The following is a 26,775-nucleotide window of genomic DNA, read 5'->3' on the forward strand; positions in this document are numbered from 1 at the left end:
ATGAAGGTGGGGCAGTGGTAAGACATATTTAAGATTCTGAAAGAAAATTCTTTATCCAGCAAAGCTCTCCGTCAAAATTGAGGGAGAGTTTAAAATTTTCACAAACAAATGCTGAGAGAATTTGTTAACAAGAGACTTGCCCTACAAGAAATACTAAAGGGAGCTCTACCTGCTGAGAAAAGAAGAAAGAAGAGAGAGGTCTGGAGAAGGGCACAGAACTGGAAAGTATTAGTATGGGTATCTTAAAGGAAAAAAAGAGAGAGAGGGGAAAAAATAGATCTAACAATTAAAAACCAAAGGATAAAATGCCTGGATCAATAACTCCCTTCACAGTAATAATTTTGAATGTGAATGGATTGAACTTTCCAATTAAAAGGTATAAATTGGTAGAACGGATTAAAAAATATGACCCATAGATACGCTGTTTACAAGAGACTCATCTTAGACCCTGCAACACAAAGGACTGAAAGTGAAAGGATGGAAAAAAATATTCTATGCAAACTGCAACCAAAAGAAAGCTGGAGTAGCTATAGTAATATCGGACAAAATAGACTCTAAATGCAAAGACGTCATAAGAGACAAAGAAGGACACTATATATTAATAAAAGGGATAATTCCCCAAGAAGAAATAACAATTATAGAAATAACAATCATAGATGTTTATGCACTCAATCAAGGAGCTCCAAAATTCACGAGACTAACATTGGCTAAACAGTAGGGAAAAATAGACATGTCTACAACAATAGTAGGAGATTTCAATACACCACTGTCTTCTGTAGATAGAACAACTAGACAGAAGACCAATAAGGAAACTGAGAACCTAAACAATAAGATAAATGAATTAGATTTAACAGACATATATAGCTCATTACATCCCAAAGTAACAGGATATACATTCTTCTCTAGTGCCCATGGAATGTTATCCAGGACAGATCATATGCTGGGGCACAAAACAAGTCTTAATAAATTTCAAAAGATTGAAATTGTCCAAAGCACATTCTCTAACAACAATGGAATGTAACTAGAAATCAATAACCACCAAAGAACCAGATCTTTCACAAATAATGGAGGTTAAACCACACACTCCTAAACGACCAGAGGGTCAAAGAAGAAATTGCAGGAGAAATTGGTAAATATCTAGAGACGAATGAAAATGAGAACACAACATATCAAAACCTGTGGGATGCAGTGAAGGTGGTGCCGAGAGGGAAATGTATAGCTCTAAATGCATACATCAAAAAGCAAGAAAGAGCTAAAACCAAAGACCTAACTGAACAACTGAAAAAGCTAGAGAATGATCAGCAAACTAACCCTAAAGCAAGTTGACAAAAAGAGATAACAAAGATTAAAGCAGAAATAAATGAGCTGGAGAACAAAAAAACAACAGAATAAATAAAACCAAAAGTTGGTTCTTTGAGATCAGCAAGATTGACAGACCCTTAGCTCGACTGACAAAGTCAAAAAGAGAGAAGACCCAAATAAACAGAATCAGAAATGAGAAGGCGATAATTACCATAGATCCCAAAGAAATTTTTTTAAAAATAAGAGGATACTATGAACAACTGCATGGAAACAAGCTAGACAATTTAGAGGAAATGGACAGTTTCCTGGAAACACATGAACAACCTAGACTGACCCAAAAAGAAACAGAAGACCTCAACAAATCAATCACAAACAAAGAGATCCAATCAGTCATCAAAAATCTACCTACAGGGAGGGGCAAGATGGTGGCACAGAGAGGTATGGAATTTAGTTAGTCCCCTTGGGCAACTAATAAACAACCAGGAACAACTAGTAAATAATCTGGAATAACTGCTGGGGGACAACTGTGACTGTCCACACATCATACAGCAACCTGGATTGGGAGGAATGGCTGAAACTGCAGCATAGAATCTATAAGTAAAAACTGCAGAACCATGCCAGGAGCCCCCTCCCCCCATGACAGGCTGAGTTGCAAGACCTCGCTGTGGGAGAAAGCAGCATTCCCAAAGCAAGAGAATATAGCTCAGCCTAGTTCCAACTAGGGCTTTAATAAACAAATGTGGACTGCTGAATACAAACTACAAACACAGACAAACCCCAAACAAGCAGCAAAGTGCCCTGAAGTCAATCCCAGTGGAGAGGAGGTGGGGCTGACAGAAAAAAAAAAATTAGTTAAAAAAACGAAGGAAAAATACAGAGGCTTTTAAAGATGACTGACCTTAGAGAGCCTGAAAACACCTATGCCCTGGGAAAGGGAGCCTAGAATAGCAGGTGATCTCTCTGATGGATGGGTGAAACTGGAGGACATGGAATTGCTCTGAAAGGGGGCTTTCTTTCCCTTTTTCTCTCTCTCAACCTGAGTAGCTCAGTGGAGAGAGCCTCAACTGTCATCAGTTCACAGTGCTCTGACCCAGACAGCGGTGGAGATAACAGAGTCAGAGAGACAAGGGAGTAATTCAAATGCAGAAGATAATTCCCTAGGGGTGTATCTTCCCTAAGAGGTCAGAGGTTGGGCCCAGCTCTAGTGCCAGCCCTCCCTTCAGAACTCAGACCCCAGGGCCTGGGGGAAAACAGTCAAAACACACACAAGCTAAGTGGAGAACTAAAGGGACCACACCTCTTTACACCAGTCAGGAGTGACATGCTGACAGGCACCACCTGCTGGGCAGGCTAGGAAAAGCACAGCAGCTAGAGACCTTACAGGAAAGTCTGTCAATCTTCTAAGACACACACTCAGGCAAACTTGACATTGAATATAGCCCCATTCTGAGACCTGAACCTGTTCTGGTCTGGGAAAATCTGATTGGGGTAACCAAGGAAAAAAGATGCCTAAACAACAGAAAACTACACATCACACTAGGAAAAATGAAGATATGGCCCAGGCAAAGGAACAAACCTATACCTCAATTAAGATAGTTAAGACACTGTTTCACTTTAATGAAACAACCAATTAAAGATTTTCAAATAAATATGAGAAATCAATTGAAAAACCAAGTTAACGAGTTCAGGGAAGATATGGCAAAAGAGATAAAGGATATAAAGAAAACACTGTGCGAACATACGGCAGAAATCGAAAGTTTGGAAAAACAACTGGCAGAATCCATGGAAATGAAAGGCAGAACACCAGAGATGAAAGACACAATGGAAACATACAATAGCAGATCTCAAGAGGCAGAAGAAAACACTCAGGAACTGGAGAACAAGACACTTGAAATCCTATACACAAAAGAACACATAGGGAATAGAATGGAAAAACATGAGCAACATCTCAGGGAACTGAATGACAATCTGAAATGAATGAATGTACATGTCATGGGTGTCCCAAAAGGAGAAGAGAAGGGAAAAGGCGCAGAAGTAATAATACAGGAAATAACCAATGAAAATTTCCCATCTCTTATGAAAGAAATAAATTTACAGATCCAAGAAGTGCAGCATACCCCAAACATAATAGATCTGAATAGACCTACGCCAAGACACTTAATAATCAGATTATCAAACGTCAAAGACAAAGAGGGAATCCTGAAAGCAGCTAGAGAAAAGCAATCCATCACATACAAGGGAAGCTTGGTAAGACTATGTGCAGATTTCTCAGTAGAAACCATGGAGGCAAGAAAAAAGTGGGGTGATATATGTAAGATACTGAAGGAGAAAAACCACCAACCAAGAATCCTATATCCAGCAAGAGTGTCCTTCAAATATGAAAGAGAGTTTAAAATATTCTCTGACAAACAGACAATGAGAGAGTCTGTGAACAAGAAGACACCTGCTCTACAGGAAATACTAAAGGGAGCCCTATAGACAAATAGGAAAAGACAGGAGAGCTCTGGAACACAATTTTGGGTGATGGTAGCACAACAATGTAAGTACACTGAACAAAGATGACTGTGAGTACAGCTGAAAGAGGAAGGTTAAGAGCAAGTGTGACACCAGAAGGAAAGAGGAAAGATAAAGACTGGGACTGTGTAACTCAGTGAAACCTCGAGTACTCAACAATTGTGATAAAATGTACAAATATGTTTTTACATGAGGGAAAACAACCCAATCCAGGCAGGACTACCAATGGCCAAGAAACTTCAGGAATGAAGGTTTGGGTCACCCCACCAGGCAAAGAACCACGGCCAGCTGAAGTGCTTGCTGAGGATAAAGGGAACATGGAATGGGTAGTGGAAGAAGGTCGTGATAAATATGAACTACGGCCACGTGACCAGTTACAGAAACGAGGACTATGATGATATGAGTATTTCCTCCTCGTTTTGTTATGATTATGTTTGTATTTGTCTGTGAAGAAAATATTTTTGCTTTCTTCTCTGTCTTATCCCCTTATCATATGGCATAAGCTGTAACGTTCATTTTGAAGATATGGTTTTAGGTGATGTGTACAACTGCCAAGTTGACAAGGGGTGGACTGTGATGGTTGGGTTCATGTGTCAACTTGGCTAGGTGGCCTAGCTGTCTGGTCAAGCTGGCACTGGCCTGACAATTGCTGTGAGGCTATTTGAGGCTGGTTAATAAACCAACGGACTGGTTTGTCGGATCATCAGTCAATTGACTGCAGCTGACTGATGACTCATCAAGGGGCGTGCTTCCACAGTGAGAGAATGCAATTGGCTGGATTTGGTCCGGGTGATCAGTTGGAGGCTTATAAGCCGGACGGTTAGAGAAACCTTCACTTCTTCTTCAGCTGCTCAGTGAAGCTTTTCCTGGGGAGCTCGTCGAAGTTGTCGGTTCGTTTCCTGAGGAGTTCGTCAAAGTTGCCGGTTCGTTTCCCGAGGAGTTCGTCAGACGTCTTCCTTGGAGTTGACAGCTTGTTGACGGCTCTGCAGAATTTGGACTTGTGCACTCCCGCAGTTGCGTGAGTCACTTTTACAATTTGATAATAAGAGACATCTCTCATTGATTCTGTTTCCAAGGAGAACCCTAACTAATACACCAGCTAAGTCCTAAAACCCAGAGGCAATAGCCTCTTCAAGAACATCAATCATATGTGTCCCCTTTTCTCATAAAGTTGACATCCCTTTTAACATGAACAAGTTAGGGTGGTCACTATCTAGACATCCTGGAAGACTGGGAAAGTGATTAAACTAGAAGAGGAGGCAGCAACAGACAAGATAGAATTTAACAAAGGATTATCAATACTGAATCTCTATATAATTTTCTTTTTCTTGGTTGCTAGGGTATTAGAATAGCTAGAAGAAAAGAACTGAAATGGTGGAACTGTAACACATAGCATCCTTTGAAATTTGTTCTATAGATACTTGTTAAATTATAATTTGAAAGCTAGCACCTTTTTGAGTATATTTCACAATAAGGAAATAGCTGAAACTATGGTACTGTAACTCATAACAACTTTGGATATTTCCTATATAAACTACTTGTTAAATCATACTTTGAAAGATATTACCTTCTTGTATATATGTCATATTTCACAATAAGGAAATAACTGAAACTTCGAACCGTAACCTACAATATTCTTTGAAATTTGCTAACTACTTGTTAAATTGCACTCAGAAAGTTATCACTTCTATGTATATATGTTATATTCTACAATACAAAAAAATGATTAAAATAAAATGCTAAGGGCAAAAAGTTTCAGAATTATATATACAAGTATGTAAAATAAATAAGCAAACAAGAAAATCAGCATTTATTCAACAAATTTTAAACTTTATAAAATATTACATATACAATGAAGAAAATAAAAGATAAATTTAATATTTTTGATTAAAAAAACTAATTTAAGAAGAGGAAACCAAATTTCCTCTTCTAAAACAGATATATAGTATGTTTAGAATTGTGTTGTTGTTATAACTCCAATCAGAAATTCCAACTCTAATACTTTATTTATACAGGGAAACGTAATTCTTTGGATAGAAACACTGTCCACTATTATCAAAATTGAACATCTAAAGACAGTAACTACAATTTTAAAAAAAGGCATGAATATAGTTGTTTCACGGAACCAGGTCAAATTCCAGCTCCAATACATACCAGCTGTGCAAACCTGGGCAAGTTTGGTAACCTCTCTGATCTGGTTTCCTCTCTGATCATTGTTTCCTCCTCACAATGTTAATTGTGAGGACTAAAGTGCTGTCTGGGCAGTAGGAGGCCATGTGCCTGAAGGTATGCAAAGCCACAGAATAAGCTGAGCAGATCTTCCACGTGACAAATGTACTCAAAGATGGTGGCCAATATAAAATTACTCAGTAATTTGAAACATTTTCATCTGAAAACAAATGCAGATATATATAATGGAATAAATGCAAAAGCCCATAAATTTTCAAAATGTAAAAGAAGACTTAAAAGAAATGTTTTCATGGCCGGCTATATCTATCCTTGCTACCAGACCTCTGGTGGGAGCAAGGGGGGAGGTAAACCATTGGAGGCATATCTGAGAGGCCCTCTATACAGTGCCTACAACAGGGCTCAGTCCACTGTAGTAGTTACTACTATTGCCCCTAAATAGGTATGTGCAATTAAATAAGAAAACCATGCCATCATATCTTTCAGCCTTGGCATGAAAGTGGTGCATGTCTTTTAACTGCTGTATATTCAAGTGTCCAATTTATTATGTGGGGTGTCAATATATGCTAAGCAATCCATATGGCTCATCAGATCAAAGAAATACTGAAGGACTATAAGAAGCTGGAAAGAAGGCAAATGCACAGCACACACACATACATTGTGTGCAATGAAACTGCTGTATTTCAGATTTCTGCTTTAACTGTTCAGGAAAAAATCAGTGTGGTAGGGTTTCCAGTTGTCTGGTTTGGAGAGAGGGAGAGAGAGAAGGAAAAGACCAGGAAAGGAAAAGGGAATGAGACTTGGAATTGTTACCATCATGTGAGTTTAAAGAGCATAGACTTGTTTTACTATTAGAAACCGGAGTCTTGCCATTCTCACTGGAATCTGGATAGGACCTGACCCAGACTTGGGATACAACTGCACTTATCTATCCCTAGATGGGGGTGGTGGCTAAGTGTTGGTAACGTGGAGAGTGGGGGCCAACACAGGATCACTGGAACACCTGATTTTGATTCCAAGGCTAACAGTCAACCAGATTTGCAAACTGTTCACTTAATATACCTGTTCTTGAATTATTTATTATCTTCCCCTGTGCAGGACAGAATTGTTCTCTGATTAACTGCTCTGCTTCAGGGGCTAGTTCAGAGAGTTTGCTGGAACTCTCTGGTATCTACCATCCTCTGACCATGGCAAAAAAGAAAAGAAAAAGCAAATGAAGTATTTCTGAAGAGAGTAGTTAGCCTTCTAAACACAAAGAACTCCCCAAATCCAAAGAAGCAGAGAAAGCTCCTTTAAACCATATTAGCATATTGCCTAACGGGTACAGAATTTCTGTTGGGAGTAATGAAAAAGTTTTGGTAATGGATGGTGGTGATGTTTGCACAACATCATAAATGTAATTAATGCCAATAAATTTTACACTTAAGAATGGTTAAAATGGCAAATTTAAAACGCTTCAAACACAGTAGCAGAGGTTTTCTGCATTGTTTTGGATATGCTGTTCTCCACCCCTTTCTACTGTAAATTAAGTAAAGTTTAAGTTTCCCTTAACAACTGTCAACAATCTCAAGGCTCAATGAAAATTAATTAGCCTGCAAATGAGACCCAACATCCCAGAGCAAAGGGAGGGGCGGTGCAGAATCCCTTCATTCCCAACTCACATGATTTTTGGTCAGCCCCCATATCCTTTGTCTGAATTGCTTCTCTCTCATCTCCAAATTCCCTAATCAACCCATTCACAGATTTACACAACCTTAGAAATAGGAGGAAGCTTAGAGATCATTCAGGCCAACTTTCTCACTTGAACGATGAGGAAGCAAGCCCAGGAAGCACCTTTCTTAAGATTGCATGATTAGAAGAAGCCCTCCTCTCCACGTATCCCTCTACTCCCTGTCAGAAATCCCTGTAAAGGGAGCTGCTCTAGCTGAACTCCTTAGCTGCTTAGTTCTATTTTAAGATAAACCCTCTAGAAACGACTTATACAAAACACCCGCCTCTTATCCACCCTGCAATTTTCCTCGGGTCTTCAGGTCTCCCACTGCCTGCTGACTCTCTCAGGCTCCCAGAACCAAGCCTCCTGGGGTTCATCCCAGGATCCTTCCGTATCACCTGGACTTGCTGGGCAGGGTAAAGATGTTATTGGTGGGAGACTACACTGTGGCGTTCCTTCTACAACACTTGATCTAGCCATCCTTCCCACCAGCCCCCTGATGGTGAGGATAGACAACTTGCACAACCTCAGAGAATGAAGCCCTGAGAGTTCATTTGACTTGCCATATGTTCCAAGGTCTTTTTGATCAGTCCTGCTGTCGCCCTCTTTTTCATTCTTCTCCCATTCAGAAGCTTTCTGTCCCCTAATCCAACACCATATGGCCCACCTCTGTCCCGGTCCTGCAGAACTGGGACCCATGACTGCCCTCAGTCTGGCGTAGTCCCCCTGGAAGAACAGCAGGAAAATTTGTGCCCCGTCCCGCCGGGGATGCTGGGGACGCCGACAGAAGCGAGGTCCGCCACTGTAGGGAGTCTTCGGGCTAGGACCCCGGGGCGGGGGGAGGGAAGGACCCGGGGCTCCCAGAGCTCAAAAGAGGAAACCATCCGCTCGTCTTTCCTCCGCCGCCTTATTTATCCTTCTCCTTCCCCAATTGCCTTCTCCCCCTCGCTTTTCTCTCTTCCTCGCCTTCACACCTTCCATTTGGACCCCATCACCTAGTTTCCCTCCCCTCCCCGGTTCCGGCCTCTCCCTACTTCCTCTTACAAGGAAGGCGCTCCCGTCGTGTTTCCACTTTGTGGCCAATTATGTCTAAATGCAACCCACCACAGATGCTGACATTTTAAATGTTTAGTTGTTATAGTTACTTGACTAATTGCCGGGCCCCACGGCGGCGCTTCTTCACCTCCCGCCCAAGGAGGAGGGGGCGGGGGAAGGATGCGTGTAGATGGAGTTTAGCCGCCGCTCCCGGGGGTCCCGGACTCGCCGCCAGGCTTCGTCTGGTTAGAGACTCTGCCCCGGGAACCAGCGGTTCCTCCGCCTCCCCGCCAGGACTCCAAGACCCCGAAGGCGCTCCCGACGCAACCTGGCGTCGGGATCCTGCGAACTGTCTCCTGCCCCAGGACAAGGGAACCATACAGGGTGTGACCTGCAGGTGTGCCGCGACTGGACTCCCTGTCCGCCCACACTCGCAATTTGAAGGAAATGGGTGATATTTTCGAGAAATTGGGCAAGGAGATGGAGAAGATCGCGTTTGGGGAGGAAGAAAAGAGTTAGAAACCGCTGCCGGTTACTCACGTGCCAGATGGCGAAGAAGATGAGCGCAGCGCACAGCACCAGGGAAAGCATGTAGCAGAAGGCAGCGAAAGTAAAGGCCATGGCCGACGACCCCGGGGCTGTCCTCGCGCCTACTTCCACCACACAAGTAGCTCCTAGGAGGCCAATGCCCCCTGTCTAGCACGCACTCCCTCAAAAGATGAACAGGGCAAAAGGGAGCCACGTCTGCACCGTCCCCTCGAGAACAGTAGCCAGAAGGAGTCAGGCTAAACGAAGAGAGATTCGAGAGGCAGCTTATAAGGGCAGGGTTCCCGCAGGCTCCGGCGACCCGGGACGCCAGCCCGCCCGCCAAAACAGGGAAAGGTGCGTCGAATGTCTTTGGCGGGAACTGTCCCCAAATTAAAGAAATCGAAAAGCAGAGGACTCCTGCAGATTAGTGCCAACCAGCGAGCCCTTCGAGACAAACACGGCGAGGGGTGCGAAAACTCCACAGAGTTATGAGTGACAAGTTCCCGTCCCCCGACCCCTCTCCCGAAGAAAGAGAAAGTGGAACCCCAGGGAAGAGTCCTTTGCTGTCCACGCCTAAGCCGAAGAGGAGAGGAGAGTGCGCCGCTCAGAATCCTCTCGCGCCACTGAGGCGCAAACCGAGAGCGACTTGCAAGATGCCCGGGTGGTCTCCGAGCACCTCTGAAATCCCAGAGATGGCAGCCGCCCTTTCCCGGAAGAACAGGTTTTTCAGGTAGCCGGGAGGAGACGCGATGTGCTCCTCCGACGCGCAGCTCCGCTTAGTCCTACGCCCCGGACGTGGCTTCCAGCACCAATGTGCGCTCCACGGCACGCCCGGGCCCTGCCCCAATCACGGTACCGGCTGGCCGGCCTCGGTAATCCAAGTTCCCCGGAAACTAGAGGGCGGACCGGGGCGGGGACGGGCTCCAGCCGAGAGGCCCTGCTCCCGCCCAGGCGGCCGTAGCGGCGGGTTTCAGGCCAAGTGCTGCTCGTGGCGGAGCTCACTTCACCTGCTGCTGTCGCCGCCTCTGCCGCTGCGAGAACTGAAGCAGCGCGTCCCGGGATCCCCTCCCTCTCCGCGCCCCACCCCTGGCTCCCGCTCCACAGAGCAAGCCCTCCCCGGCGGGCGGAGACTGCGGCGGCGGGGGCTGGGTGGGCGGCCAAGCGCCGCTAGGCGCTCGGTCCCGGCTGCCGCTGCAGTTGGAGCACAGGTCTCGCCGGCGAAACTTGAGGCCAGCGGCGCAGACGGGGTCCGGGCAGACGCGCGGAGGTGGGGGCGAGGTGGAGCGGAGTCGGGAGGAGTAGGGACTCTTTAAACACGTGCGTCTGAAAGAGGTGGCAAGCTGCGGAAGGGTATGATATGTATCTCGCGCCTAAATGCGACAGCAGATCTTCTTGGTTCTCGCTGTTTCGCCTCTGGTGGGGGCGGGAGATGAAATGGTGCCCGGGGACCTGCCTGGTGTTGGTTGAGGTTACAGTACAAGCCCTAGGACCCCAGGGGAGCTCGGAAGGGGTTGCAACGTTGTACCCAGCCCCTGTAAAATTCTCATTAGCATCGCTCGCATCCGCCTTGCCCCCGCGCCCTGCACCGACATCTGACCTTGAGACTAGGGAAACGGAGATTTGGTGGACTATTCTGGGCTGAAGAGGCAGCAACAATGCTCAGTGTTGGTCAAAAGCATACATATGTTTTTGGAGTCAGATCCCTTTCCTGCAAGTGTCTTAATCTCTCTAAACCTTGATTTCCTTATGAGTAGTACGAATCTCATAAAGGATTAAACGGGAATAGAAGTAAAGAACCTAGCACAGAGCCTGGCACTTGGTACACAGTCAATAAATGGTAGGGATTATTATCTGCACACTTCAGCCTACCATCTCGGAAATGTGCCATGCCTGCTTGTAAGGGATTTCTTGATATGGCGTGAAAGAGGTTCCATACAATCATTCTAGACAGAACATGAGTTAGGTAAGTCTGTAAATCCGGAAAGCAAGAAGACCTACCCTAAAAGAAGATTGGCAAATGCTGGTGGAAGACTGGAACCACAATCCATGTAGAAGTGAATATCAGAGCACCTGGTAACTTGCACGGGGTGAGCCCTAAGTACATAGTCGATTGATTCTAAACGTGGTTTGCTAGCCGCTCTGTCTATGGATGCAATTACAATGGTTTTAGAGCTGGGAGGGATGAATTACAGAACAAATGGAACAGCAGAGCAATGGAATTTACTGAGTCATATAACTGGCTAGTGAAAGGATTAGAATCAGGTCTGCAAACTCCTAACCCAAGGCTCTGTCCACTACACCCCAGCATTCCTACAAGTGTTTGGTCACACTTCCAATTTGGAAGCTAGAAGCTTCTCAGTGGGATGTAGAGAAATGAGAGGAAGTCAGATCAGCATTTAATTGTGCCTCTGGGTCAAGACCAGCTACATATTTTATGAGGCAAAATGAAAATGTTTCTTCTCCTGTAGACACTAAAAAGCCAACTGCTTGATTTTCTTTCCTAGCTACCATGAAGTCAGAGGTTAATGTGTGATGCAGTTTGAACCCATGAATTATATATTTCTTTTTGCCTGGAATACATACCTGATGCCTGGAGGAACAGCAACCATCTTGCAACTATGAGGAGAAAATCAATTCATTAAGAATGCAGAAGTGAAGAAGATAAAGGGAACCATGGCCATTGATGACATAACTGAGCCAGCCTAACAGCCCAGAACTTTCTATTCCCTGACTTCTTGTTGCATGAGAAAATAAAATTTCTCAGTTTTTTTAAGCCATGGAAGAAAGGTCTTCTGTTGCTAGCAGGTAAACAAAATTCTTAAGTGATAGATGGTTTAATAGGGGGGTTGTTTTTCTTATGTGACAGAAAATAGGGGTAATCAGCTCAGGGATGATATGGAAGCTCCATGACATGATCAATGTTCCAAGCTCCTTGTATCTTCCTGACTTGCTGTACTTAGCATGAAGTTTGGTTCTCATGGTCACAAGAACACTGTTGCATTCCAGACATCATGTCCACGTCGCAGGCAGGAAGAAAGAAAAGAGCCAAGTTTTCAGCCCATAAGGGCTTGTCTTTAGGGGAAAGGAAAGGCAGACCTCTCCAGGGATCTCCTACATCTCATTAGCCATAACCCTGGCACTTGGCCACCTCCACCTAGTTGCAGGTGAGTCTGAAGAGATGTCCTTTCTCATTCACACTTTTAGGAAGGCAAAGAAAAAGGGTTTTTGAGTAGCTTTTGAATAGCCAGTCCACATTTTTGCCATGCTGCTGGTTGGGTTTTCTGTTATACACAGCTTGATGCAATTTCCAGGTGCCACAAGCAGTACTAACAATGGTGTATAAGAAGAGGAACAGAATGCTTTGGGATAGTATGATCAGGGGACAGTTAACAGAAAAGGTGGCAACTTGGGGCAAATTTTATCAAACATCCTCTGCTCTTAAGTAAGTTTGATTGTTCCATGTATTCCTGACTTATTCTTTTTTCTTGCAATTTTATTGAGATATAGTCACACAGCATACAAATCATCCAAAGTGTACAATCATTTGTTCACAGCATCATCATATAGCTGTGCATTCATCACCGCAATCAATATTTGAACATTTTCATTACTCCAAAAAAAGTAATAAAAGTAAAAAAGAACACCCAAAACAGCCTGTCCTTCCCATCCCCCCTTATTATTCATTTACTTTTTTGTCCCCATTTTTCTACTCATCTGTCCATACACTGGATAAAGGGAGTGTGAGCCACAAGGTTTTCACAATCATATCGTCACATCATGTAAGCTATATAGTTATACAATCATCTGACTTATTCTTAACCTATTCCTGCTTCTCCAAGTTTCTATACAAAGACTAGTTTTGGGTTTCTACCTTTTTCTATATTATGTATAGCAGCACCTCATTTTATTGAGGGTGAAGCAAATAGAGTGTCCCCACCTAACTAAAGACTACGTTAATCAAGAAGTTGCTTGCTACCCTATCCTGCTTTTCCCCTCCTTTTACACCCCCCTTTCCACCCCTCACTCAAGCATATATCAGAGAAACAGTCAAAGCCTAAAGAGTATTTTTGAATTCATGGGAAGCTTACTTAAGTGGACTGTGAGTCTCCTTTCGTCCCATCACTAACCGCACTCTGCCCAGAGGAAGATCTGACCAGACCCCACATTTCATGCAGAATTCAAGAGTATCTCTTAACTGGCATTTTCCCCCATAAATGAATGCTGTGAACTTATGGTATATCCAATTATTCCCTTTCTGCTTCCCAGGCAAGCCGTGTCAGAATTCCAGAAAGTATTCCCCACCCTCCAGCTCAAACCCAGCTCACCAGGTTCTCTGCTGGCTGCCATCCAAACACTTCCTTGAATCCCAGCCTGAAAAATACTCCACCCCGGCTAAGCTACCTCCCCTAAGACTCTCTCTCCTAAGTCTTAGTCTCTCTCTCTCTCTTTCTCTGGTTGGGTTTGAAGGTGGAATGTTTTTTAAATGACTTTTGATTACAAAATTTCAAAATTCAGAAAAGTGAAGAAGACAGTGAATATTCATCTGCCTATCACCTAGGTTAACATTAACACCTGTTAATGTGTTTCCTGGTTGTCCCAAAATTGTATTTTACAGCTGTGAGCTGTTCAAACCAAGATCTAACGATTTCCCCTTCATTCCTCATCCTTCAGGGCACTTACCCGTTTTCTGGCATTAATTTATTCAACCACAATAAAAAATTTTAAAAAGTGCGTGTGCCTGCCATTGCCCAGCTCTGTGCTAAGCACTGGTAGTTAATGTTTGTTTCTCTGGCACCTTCATGTATTCTAAGTTAGTGTTGCCTCGTTTAGGACTATGTCTGCTTAACTCAACCTCCTCACATGTGGGGAAGCTGTGAATTGCAAACTTGCATGTGCAAGAAAAATCACTTCATTTTTTTTTTTTTTAAGTAACTTAAATCTAACTTTAAACATTGTTCATGCTTGATTGGCAGAAAACTCAGTATCAGCCTTCACTGGGGCTCCCCACAAGGTTGGGCAAAACTTGCAGTGATAGGTAGCACATCTGCTGTTGCTCATGGGCCCGCAGGGGTTCCCTCCTCATGAGATATCCCAGCCTGACTGGCCCTTCGTTCCTGCAGCTCTGGCCTTCTGCTGCCTCGAAGCTAGAGAGCCTGGAAGCCCCTGTGCCTGGCTCCACCCCCTCTGGGCACAGCACTGCACAGCACCGCCTTGTCTCTGAGGTCTTGCCTTCTCCAAGGGTTACTGGCATGGAGAGGTACAGGGGTCACCTGTGGTTGAGGCCCCCAACGGCAGCCTCTTTCCAGTCTGCGGGGCAATGCTTCCTGCTTCCCCCTGCTGCTGTCAGGGGGCATTCTCTCTACTTTTCCATCCCTCCCCCTCAGGGACATCTCCTTTTAATCTCTTCAAAAAGCTACATCTTTCCCAAACTGGAAAGAACCTTTGACTTCAAGAATCTTCTACTTTCCACCTTGATATTAATAAGCCTATATTCATTGGTATATCTGCAGTGATATTACATATATATATATATATAATACTGGAACACTTCTGATTAGTAAATAGTATAATAGTTATTGAAGAAAATAGTAAAATTAATTAATAATTAAATTCTAAATTAAACTCCTTTCTTCAGGCTAATTATCATAGGGTGTCACAAGGACTATTGATAAATGTGCCTCCCACGTTTGTTTATCACAAAGCACCCCACACTATTTACATCACAGTCTATTACTATCCTGAAATCATGTGTTTCCCACTGATTCCAGATAATTGTTACTTTAGTTGTTTTGTTTGTGCATTGTAATTCCTGAGTAAGTTGTACACTCAGAGTTTTAATATTTATAAATTAATTATTTATAAGTAAAATATTAAAAATGAATGAAGAATAAAGACACAGCCAAAGGTGGATACATTTATTAATGTTCCACTTGAATATCATACACCTCAATCTTCTGAATCTGTAGAAGAACAAGCAATGATATTAATAATGAACCACAGCCTAGAGTATCTTCTGTTACTGTACAGAAATCCAAAGAACCTGACATATTTTACACTGAGCAAGAATTGGTACAAATAACACAATAATTTTTATTTCTTCAATGCAAAGTAATTTGATTATTTTAACAAAAATATGAGGTCTCATCAGTGCTACTGAAATAAGCACTGGATGCAAATTGTGACTCACATGGTAATTGTTAAAAGACATATTCATCAGAACGGCAATCACGTTCTATCAATATTCATGGGTAAAAAATTTTTAATGCAGTTTATCACTTAGGAAAACAATCAAAAGATCAGTTTCATACAATAATATATTTGGAAGAATAATATCTTCTAAATTTCAAAAAATGATAAAACAATTTAAAATATTAAGAAAATGTCTTTAAACATTTTAACACTATCAAGCACATGGTTAAATATAATCAAGCATTTTCAAACATGAAATATTCAATAGCTCTTTCTAAAAAAAAGGATATAACCATACATTGCATTCTAGATTTTGGTTCCCACTTGTTGGAAAACATATCTACTGAAATGAGAAAACAACTTACTTGAAACTTATAAATCAAGGCAGTAAAAAATTTATTTACTATGAAATTTCAATTGTGTCACATAAAAAGGTTTTAATAATTTATTTCAAAATGAAAAATTTTAAATTTTGTTTATCTTGTGGAGTTGAAGGAAGAATATCTGAAATAATATATCAAAATTTATTGTCGATGATTGAGAAATATGGTTATCAATGAGAAATATTCATATAGAAACCTTTTGTTTAGAGAATGTAGTGTCTGCATGATAGAAAGTCTGGTGTTTCAGTCAAAATTTTAGAAATATTTCTGAACATTTTTAATTTGGCACCATGTCACCGTATTTATTACCCCTGGATGATACAGTGAAAGATATAGATCAATCACTTTAAAGTTTTCCTGATAAATTTAATATTTATCACCATACATCAAATAAAGAGAATTCATTATTTTTGACGATTTGGGAACTGAAATTAAAAATTGGAAGAAAATTGAACCTCACTGGACAGCCTATAATGCTGTAATGCAAAAAAGTTTAGAAATTTTACATTCACTTTAACATAACTCATGAAATGGGAGCAAACATTTGGAAAAAGAAAAAAGAATTTAGAGAATTGGCCCTAAAAAAATTCCAATAGAGATATCTATACCTTCTGTGGCTTTACAAGAAATAAGTGTTTCTGTTGACAGTCTAATTCAACAATCAAAATAATATAATATATAATATAATTAATAATATAATATAAATAATAAATCAAATAAATATGATATACCATTTGAAACCAAACATATATAAATTCCAATTAAAGCTATTAGATATCTCATAAATTATGTATAAGACTGATGACAAAAGCAAAAAGCATAATGAATTTTTAAGTCATATTTAGTAAATGCTGTAACTTCCCTAAATGACATTTGCAAAGCTCCACAGATTCAAAGTAATAAAAAATCAGTAAAAATCAATCCAACTCATTAACCCATGACATTCCATGAGGAGAAGGAAAGGCCCAGCCAGCCCCCAGCCAGCCCCCAGCCAGCCCAGCACACAGCAGAGGCCATCTTGGCCCTTCCACCCCAGTCAGTAAGCCTGGTTACAAACACTGAGGTGGACAGTAAGTGCAGCCAGCACCACGGGAGCGGAGACAAGTGCCTGGCTGAGCCCAGCCAAGGGTGCAGAAACACAAGCAAATACAGGGTGGCTGTTGTTTTAAACCACTAAGTCTGGGGTGGTTAGTTATGCAGCAGTAAGTCACTGAAAAAGTTACCTATTCATCAGGTGGCATCTATATTTGTTATCCACTGTGGACAGAACTCATGGATCCTGGAAGGGGAAAGTATCTAATGAAGCAGATTCTCTTCTAGCTTAGATAAAATATGCCTCCACCTCTCTGCATTTGCTCTAATTCTAACCACCCCCCCCCAGTCCTCTCCACTTCCAACCCCACCCCCCACCCCCACCCCCAAACAAGCAGGGCCACAAAGGCTGTGGAGTCTGGGTCAGAGGGCAGCATTCACACCACCTGGGCCAGGGTTGGGGCCAGGGGTCACTTGTCCTCCAGCTGCAGAGCACTTCACCCGGTCTTATAATTTAACTCTTTACATGTCTGCTACCTCTATTAACTGGGAGGCCCTTGATATTAGAGATTCTTGCTTATTCATCTTTGAATCCCCAACACCCCCCTCAGTGTCTGGCTTATAGTAGTTGTCCAATAAATGCTGAACGAACGAATGAATGCAGTCATCATAGTCTGCTCCACTGAATGACGAACAACATGCAGACATTTCTTTAACTTAGAGCACTTATCACGCTGCAGGCACAATGAACAGGACACAATCCCCCCCTATAAGAAGTTCAAAATCTAACAGATGCATTGACACCATCTATTCCAGCAAAATATGATAAGCACAGCAACAGAAGAGTGTAAATGTCTGCGGGGAAGCCCAGCACAAGGCTCTGGACATAGTGTGCGCTCGATAGACATTTTTAATTGAATTGAATCAGATCACAAGCTGGTCAGGAGCTCCAGCCTAAATTCCCAAGCTGTGTGGCTTTAGACAAGTCACTCGATCTCTTGTTACCCAGCAAAATGTGTATCAGATCTGACATGAAAACCAGGGATAGGCCTGCTTTGTGCAGACAGGACGCAGCAAAGGAAGAAGCCACATTTTTACCAAAGAAGTAAAACCAGGCAGGTGGAGGTGGGGAAGGACCTCTAACTACAGAACCAAATTTCAGACACTCCTCAGACCAGAAAGGCTGAAGGCAGCCTCCTGCTTGCTTCCCCCACTCATCTAAATGTCATCTTCCTGTGAGTGCTGTCGTCTGCAGAAATAAAGTGATTTTCCTATTATTAGCACCGTTGAAAAGGACACTGTAAACAGATTGCAAACAATAAGCCTTTCTTAGAAACACCCCATTTAGTTCTGGGCCTTGGCTCTTTGCACACCTAGAGATGTATCAGCTGTTTTAACAATACAGCTCAAGAGCTAGCTGTGCTGTCAAGGGGAATGTCTTACTCAGAAACTACATAGCTTGGGGGTGTAGAGTTAGGGGACATAGTGGGGAGCTTAGAGGTATAAGGGAATCCTCCCAACTGCAGGTCTAAACCTAGTTCTGCCGTTTAGGCCCTTTGTCCTCCTAAAGCATAAGCATTGGGTGCTGGGCATTATTATTAACCTGATAATTATATGATACCATTATTTGTATTCTGATGTGCTAATTCAGATGGGAAACTTAAAGGCTTGAGCTTTTCTGTCAGACGTGAAATATTGTCCTGTTCTTCCATGTGCTGTGGGGGATGTGCCATTCTTTATAATAATTTCAGGCATCCTGCAGAAAAGATGAGGCTACTAAGTTTAGCCCTACAGCTAATAGTATGTAGCTTGCAAGATAATGTTGAATCTATTTTACGGAGTCTGAATATTATTGCCATAAATTCCTTTCCTTTGGGTGACCCTCTCAGGCAGTGACTTCAACATGTCCTGAGAATACCTTCACCTCTTATTTAGTTCTACTCTCTTCATTCCCTCTGGAGCTACCAGAATTTCAGTTTGTTTTTTTAGCAAACACATACTCTCCCTTTCCCCCTGGCCGCAACCTCCTGTAACTTCTAATGCTTTCTATCTCTGCAAATTTGCTATTTCGAGTCATCTCTTTTAAGTGTCATCATACAATATTTGTCCTTATGTGCCTTGCTTATTTCACTGAGCATGTTTTCACTTTCCTTCATGTTCCAGCGCGTTTCAGAACTTCATTCTTTATTATGGCAGAATAGCATTCCACTGTGTGTATGTAGCACATTTTGTTTATCCATTCAGTTTCTGATGGACACTTAAGTTGTTTCTACAATTTGGTTATTGTGAATAATGCTGCTATAAACATTGGTGCACAGGTATCTGTTTGAGGCCCTATTTTTTTATTTTCATTGGGTATATACCTAGAAGTGAAACTGCTGGATCATGTGGAAATTCTATGTTTAACTTTTTGAGGAAACTGCCATATTGCTTTCTGCAAGGGGGCCCCGAATAGCCAAAACATTTTGAAAAAGAACAAAGTTGGAGGACCTCTACTTCCCAATTTCAAAACTTACTACAAAGTTGCAGTATTTAAAACAGTGTGGTATTGACATAAGTTTAGACAAATAGATCAGTGGAACAACTTTGAGAGTCCAGAAATAGACCCACACATCTACGGTCAATTGATTTTCAACAAGTGTTAAGTACATGCAGTGGGGAAAGAATAGCTTCTTCAGCAAATGGTGTGGGAAAAACTGGATATCTGCAAACAGAAGAATAAAGTTAGACCCTAACTCACTGCATATACAAAAATCAACTTCAAAATGGATCAAGGACCTAAATATAAGAGCTGTAACTATAAACTCTTAGAAAATAACAAAGGGACAAAACTTCATGACCTGGGATCTGGCAACAGATTCTTAGAAATAACACCAAAAGAACCAGCAACAAAAGAAAAAATAGATAAATTTGATTTCATCAAAATTAAAAAGCATTTGTGTATCAAAGGAAACTACCAAGAAAGTGAAAAAGACAAACCTACAGAATGGGAGAAAATTGTTGCCAAACCATATGTTGAATAAGGATTTAATATCCAAAATTCATAAAGAACTTTTAAAATGGAGCAACATTTAAACAATCCAAATTAAAAATGGGCAAAGGACATTTCTCAAAAGAAGACATACAAATGACCAATAAGGACACAAAAAGATGCTCAACATCATTAGCCATTGGGAGAATGCAAACCAAAACTACCATGAGATACCACTTCACACCCACAAGGATGGCTGTTATTTAAAAAGACATAAATAACAATTGTTGAGGGGATGTGGGAAAATTGAAACCTACAGGGCATTGTTGTGAGAATGTAAAATGGTTGCAATCAACTGTGGAAAGTAATATGGAGGTTCCTCAAAAGTTAAATATAGAATTACCATTTGACCTGGCAAATCCTACTTCTAGGTATATAAACCAAAGAGAGTTAAACAGGGCCACAAACAAATATTTGTAAACCAATGTTTATAGCAGCATTATTCACAATTCGCCAAAAGGTGAAAATAACCCACATTCATCAACAAATGAATGGATAAACAAGATGTGGTACATAGTGGAATATTATTCGGCCATAAGAAAAACATGAAGTTATGAAATCTGCTGTATCATGGAAGAAACTCCAAACCATGCTCAGTGAAATAAGCAAGACACATAAGGATAAAAATTATATGACATCACTTATAAGAGATGACAAGAAATAGCAAATTCACAGAGATAGAAAGCACATTAGAGATCACCAGGAAAGGGAGGAAATGAGGGAAAGGGGAAAGAGGGAGGAAAGGAGAATGTTTAAAAAAAAAAAAAAAAACATTTTGGGATATGTTCATACAATGTCAAAGCACTCAGCATATTTAAAAACTGATGCAGGAGGGCAAGATGGCTGCATAGAGAGGAGTGGAAGCTAAGTAGTCCCCCTGGAACAACTACAAAAAAACAGAAACAACTAGTAAATAATCCAGAATAACTGCGGGGGGACAAACGAGACCATCCACTCATCCTACACCAACCTGAATTGGGAGGAATGCCCGAGACACAGCATAAAATCTGTAAGTAAAACCTGCGGAACCAAGTCGTGAGACCCCCTCCCCCATAGCCCGAGCTGCAAAGCCTCGTGGTGCCAGAGAGAAGCTCTCTCCCGGCAAGCGAATATAGCTCAGCTGAGCTCCAACTGGGGTTTTAAGTAATGAGTGTGAACTGCTCACCACAGGTACGCATCCCCAAAAAACAGACAGAGGCTTTGGGTGACGACTGACCTGGGAGAGCCGGAGGGTCGCCTTGGACTGGATCTGAAGGGGACTATCTGTTTCTTTTTTGGCTCAGTGGAGAAAGCCCCAGTCATTTTCAGTTTCCAGGGCTGTGACTCCGGGAAAGGTGGAGACAGCACAAGCAGAGAGAGAGACCATTGAAATGCTAATGACCTCCACCTGAGGGGTCTGTCTTCTCTAGGAGGAAAGGGGTGGGGCCCTTCCATTCAGAACCAGACCCCAGAGCCTGGGGGAACACAGCCATACCTCCTCACACCAGTCAAGAATTATAGGCTAACATGGCATCACCTGCTGGGCAGAAAAAGCACAGTGACCGAGGCATCAAAGGGTAGGAGCAATTTTTTTCTAAGACACACCCACAGGGAAACCAGATACTGAATATATTTCTTCCCTCTGGAACCTGAGCCTGTTCTGGTCTGGGAAAACCTGATTTGGATAACCAAGGAAACCATGCCTAGACAACAGAAAATTACAACCTACACTAAGAAAAACAAAGTTATGGCCCAGTCAAAGGAACAAACGTACACTTCAACTGAGTTACAGGAATTTAAGCAACTAATGCTAAATCAATTCAAAAAGTTTAGAGAAGATATTGCAAAAGAGATAGAGGCTGTAAAGGAAGCACTGGGCATGTATACGGCAGAAATCAAAAGTTCAAAAAAACAACTAGTAGAATCTATGGAAATGAAAGGCACAACACAAGAGATGAAAGACACAATGGAAACATACAACAGCAGATCTCAAGAGGCAGAAGAAAACACTCAGGAACTGGAGAACAAAACACCTGAATGCCTACACGCAAAGGAGCAGATGGAGAAAAGAATGGAAAAATATGAGCAATGTCTCCGGGAACTCAAGGATGAAACAAAGTACAATAATGTACGTATCATTGGTGTCCCAGAAGGAGAAGAGAAGGGAAAAGGGGAAGAAGCAATAATAGAGGAAATAATTAATGAAAATTTCCCATCTCTTATGAAGGACATAAAATTACAGATCCAAGAAGCGCAGCGTACTCCAAACAGAAGAGATATGAATAGGCCTACACCAAGACACTTAATAATCAGATTATCAGATGTCAGAGACAAAGAGAGAATCCTGAAAGCAGCAAGAGAAAAGCAATCCATTACATACAAAGAAAGCTTAATAAGACTATGTGCAGATCTCTCAGCAGAAGCCATGGAGGCAAGAAGGAAGTGGTGTGATATATTTAAGATACTGAAAGAAAAAAACCGCCAACCAAGAATCCTGTATCCAGCAAAGCTGTCCTTCAAATATGAGAGAGAGCTCAAAATATTTTCTGACAAACAGACAATGAGAGACTTTGTGAACAAGACACCTGTCCTACAGGAAATACTAAAGGGAGCACTACAGGGTGATAGAAGACAGGAGTGTGTGGTTTGGAACACAACTTTGGGAGATGGTAGCACAACAATGTAAGTACACTGAACACAGATAACTATGAATACGGTTGAGAGAGGAAGGTGGGGAGCATGTGAGACACCACAAGAAAGGAGGAAAGATAAAGACTGGGACTGTGTAACTTGGTGAAATCTAGAGTATTCAACAATTGTGATAAAATGTACAAATATGTTCTTTTACGAGGGAGAACAAGCAAATGTCAACCTTGCAAGTTGTTAAAAATGGGGAGGCAATGGGGGAGGGATGCAATCAGCATAAACTAGAGACTGTAACTAATAGAATTATTGTAATATGCTTCCTTTAATGTAACAAAGGTGATATACCAAGGTGAATGCAGATAAGAGGTGGGGATAGGGGAGGCATGTTAGACACTTGACATTGGTGGTATTGTCTGATTTTTTATTCTACTTTGATTTAAGGTTATTTTTCCTTTTGCTGCTTCCTAGCTGTCATTTTTTTTCCTCTTTCTTTTGCCTCTCTACCTTCTTTGACTCTCCCTCCTGCCTTGTGGAAGAAATGTAGATGCTCTTATATAGATAGTGGTGAAGGTGGTGAACACATAAATGTATGACCATGCAGAGAACCATCGATTATTTACTTGGGATGGAATGTATGGTGAGTGAACAAAACCATATTAAAAAAAAAATGGGTTGATGACAAAAGCTCGAGGGCAATATACTGAGTGAAATAAGCCAGACACATTAGGACAATTATTGCAGGGTCTCACTGATAGGAACTAATTATAATATGTAAACTCATAGACATGAAATATAAGGTACCAAGATATAGGACGAGGCTTAAGAATGGGGAGTGGTTGCTTAGTATGAGCAGAATGTTCAACTAGGATGAACTTAAATGTCTGGAAATGAACAGGGGTGTTGGTAGCAAGATGTGAGAATAACTAACAGTGCCGAATGGTGTGTGAATGAGGTGGGAAGGGGAAGCTCAGAGTCATATATGTCACCAGAAGGAAAGCTGGAGGTCAAAAGATGGGAATGTATAAAACTGAATCCTATGGTGGGCAATGTCCATGATCAACTGTACAAATACTAGAAATCACTTCCATGAACCAGAACAAATGTATGACAATACAATTAGAAGTTAATAATAGAGGGGCATATAGGGAAGAACTATATACCTATTACAAACTACATACTACAGTTAGTAGTATTTCAACATTTTTTCATAAACAGTAACAAATGTACTATATCAATACTACGAGTCAACAATTGAGGGGGGTTGGTTAGGGATAGGGGAGGATTAGAGTTTCCTTTTCTTTTTTTCTTTTTTCATCTTTCACTTTATTTCTTGTCTGGAGTAATGAAAAATTTCTAAAAATTGAACAAAAATTAAGTGTGATGGATGCACAGCTGTATGAGGGTACCCAGGAGCAAGTGATTGTACACTTTGGATCTTTGGATAATTGTATGGTATCTGAACAATCTCAATAAAAATGAAAATAAATAAATAAATAAATAAATAAATAAATAAATAAATTCTAGTTAAATCTTCTACAAATAAACCTAATTACTTGTTTTCTCTGTTAAAAAAAATAAACATGAGAGAAAAAATTAAAAATCAAAAAAAAAAAACAAAAAAACAAAAAACTGATGCGCCTGCGTGGGCCAGGTTGCTGCCAGGGGTGGATACACGGTTCAGCCCGTACCCGCGCCTGCTTCTACCATGGAGGAAGCGAGCAGAAGAAGGAATGATGGTGGCAGCAGTCAGAAACTCATGTTGTTTATTCGGGGGAACGCCATGTCAGGGGCTCCGATTATTAATGGGACCAATCAGTTCCCGAAACCACCAATGATAATTGGTATAACCATGAAAAAAATTATAACGAATGCATGTGGGTAACGATTACATTGTAGATCTGGTCATCACCTAGTAGCTTTCCTGGTTGTCCTAGTTCGGCTCGGATTAGCAGGCTTAAAGCAGTACCCACTATCCCAGCTCAGGCACCAAACAATAGGCATAAGGTTCCGATGTCTTTGTGGTTTGTTGAGCATAATCAACGGGTAATGAACATAGGTAAAATGGCTGAGAAAGCATTAGACTGTAAATCTAAAGACAGGGGTGGAGTCCCGTTTTTGCCACAGCCTCGTGATGAATGTATCATACTGAACTGCAAATTCAGCGAAGCAGTTTTAACTCTGCCGGGGCTTCTCCCACCTTTTTTTTTTTTTTTAACGGCGGGAGAAGTAGATTGAAGCTAGTACGTTAGGGTATTTAGCTGTTAACTAAAATTTCATGGGATCGAAGTCCATCAATCTAGTGAGGACTTAGCTTAATTAAAGTGTTTGATTTGCATTCAATAGATGTAAGATGAGATCTTGCAGACCTTGTACAGGGGTTAAGTATTTTATATTTGCTTAGGGCTTTGAAGGCTCTTGGTCTCTTGCTATCCTAAACCCCTTTTCCAGGATATAGAGCATTGGTGATAGGGGACTGATCGTTGTAGATAGGTGATGAGGGTTGGTATAAGAGGTGATGGTGTGGTGGATTTAAATTGTCACTTGACTTTCATGTTGTTGGCGGATGGAAATAATGTGAGTGATGTTGAGTAGATAAGGCGTATGTAAAAGTACAGGTTGAGCAGTGCTAGAATGGCTATTACTGTGGGTATATAAACCGGAGAGGATGAGGAAAAATTGGAACTCTGGTGCATTGTTGGTGGGAATGTAAGATGCTGCAGCCACTGTGGAATTTCAGTTTTTAAAGCAGCTATGAGGCACTTAACTATTCCATTTATTCAGTTCGTGTAAAGGATGCCTGAAACTATTAAAAACATCAGTGTGTATGTGCACACACACTCACACTTGCAGTCACACACACACACACAAGGAAATGAAAGAAGCTCTTTCATATTTACACAAGAACAAGTCCTCATAGCCTCATTTGAATGAGCACCGGTTATCACAATGACCCTTCCAGATAACAACAGGAACTGTTTTTGTGTTCAGTGAAAGCAGTTTATAAATAGTGGCTATTAATGCACAATTCGTGTTGATTGCTTACTGGGTGCCAGATCCTGCACAAGCACTTACCATGCATTATCTCCTTTAATTCTCACATTCTTTCAAGTGGGTACAATCATCCCCTTTTTACCAATGAGAAAACTGAGATTCAGAGAGGTTAAGCACTTGCTCAAGGTTGCATAGTAAATAGCAGGCCCAGCTAGGAGTCTTAGCTAAATCTATCTGACTAGAAAGCCTGCGCTCTAGATGTCCCCCTCACTGTTCCCCAGAGATGGAGGTCTAGGGATAGTGGCCTCCTGGATAAAAGATGAGGAGAAACCTAGCAGCTTAAGCCTCTGAGGATAATGGGCTATTTTACAGTATGATATATGGGATCTATAGAACCAGAAGTTCTCCAGGTTAGGCCTACGCTCCAATCTTTGTGTCTCATTGTGTGCAGGGCAAGGAACAGTTACCAAGATAGTTGGGCCTGATCACTCACAGGTGCTTTGAAAGTGGACTTTCAAGAAACCCTTCTCTTCAGTGGGTCCAAGCTCCTCCCATCTACCATTTGTAGTGCCAGAAGTACAGAGGAATTAGGTAACTCTGTCAAAGACACGTAACAAGTAAACAGTGGGGGCAAGATTCAAACCCAGGCAGTCACACCACAGAGCTGGTTTCCAAAACTGCGCGCTGCCCAGGACTAACTGACCCAGAACAGTGCAGATCAAAAATGACTTCATGGTTCAGACAGAATGATGGCTGGGATAGAGGGGGACACTATACAGAGGAGTTGACTCTCGACCCCCCTGGAAGAGCAGGTAGGATTGAGGTAGGTGACGGGGGGTGGAGGACAGGAGTAGCGGTGCCCATGTGCGTGTGGCTGCCGTGACCACTGAATAGACCAGTTCAGCTAGGAGTTAACATGGAACTAACACGGGAAAGGTAGATTGGGTGGCCTTGAATGCCAGCCTGGATTAAATAAAAACAAATTCAAGAGAAGTTAGGGTCTACTTTTTCCAGCTGCCTCCTACATGGTATTTCTGTACATGTAACTTTAAGGGAGGAGCTGTTACTGAGGCAAGACCCCTACAGATCTTACAGGAAAATACAACACATAAAAAGTCCCAGACGTCCCGCCATACTCTAGACACAGCTGTCACAAATGCAGCAGGACACCCATGACCTGGTTCTTTTTTAGGTTGAGGGTGCAGCAAGGAGAGGCTGGGATAGATACACACACGTGCATGCACACA

At 41.9% G+C, this 26,775-nt stretch overlaps 1 protein-coding gene and 1 long non-coding RNA gene across 5 annotated transcripts in view; one reads left to right on the top strand and one right to left on the bottom strand.

Annotated features, from left to right (window-relative positions):
- Positions 1 to 10,224, bottom strand: part of CNIH3 (cornichon family AMPA receptor auxiliary protein 3) — a 122,780-nt gene extending 112,556 nt beyond the window's left edge. For all 4 annotated transcript variants that reach the window (XR_005214801.1, XM_037822981.1, XM_037822966.1 and 1 more), the window contains exon 1: positions 9,290 to 10,224. Coding sequence is in view for 3 of the 4 variants with exons in the window: in XM_037822981.1 (XP_037678909.1) it covers positions 9,290 to 9,370 (81 nt within the window). In the remaining variant the exon portion in view is untranslated. The remainder of the gene's footprint in view (positions 1 to 9,289) is intronic.
- A 124-nt stretch (positions 10,225 to 10,348) lies between these two features.
- Positions 10,349 to 12,050, top strand: LOC119524376. Its single transcript, XR_005214805.1, has 2 exons — positions 10,349 to 10,627; positions 11,782 to 12,050. It is a non-coding gene; the product is annotated as an uncharacterized LOC119524376 (long non-coding RNA).
- Positions 12,051 to 26,775: the final 14,725 nt, after the last annotated feature.

Source organism: Choloepus didactylus, chromosome 2 (genome assembly GCF_015220235.1).
Source record: "Choloepus didactylus isolate mChoDid1 chromosome 2, mChoDid1.pri, whole genome shotgun sequence".
Lineage (NCBI taxonomy): Eukaryota > Metazoa > Chordata > Mammalia > Pilosa > Megalonychidae > Choloepus > Choloepus didactylus.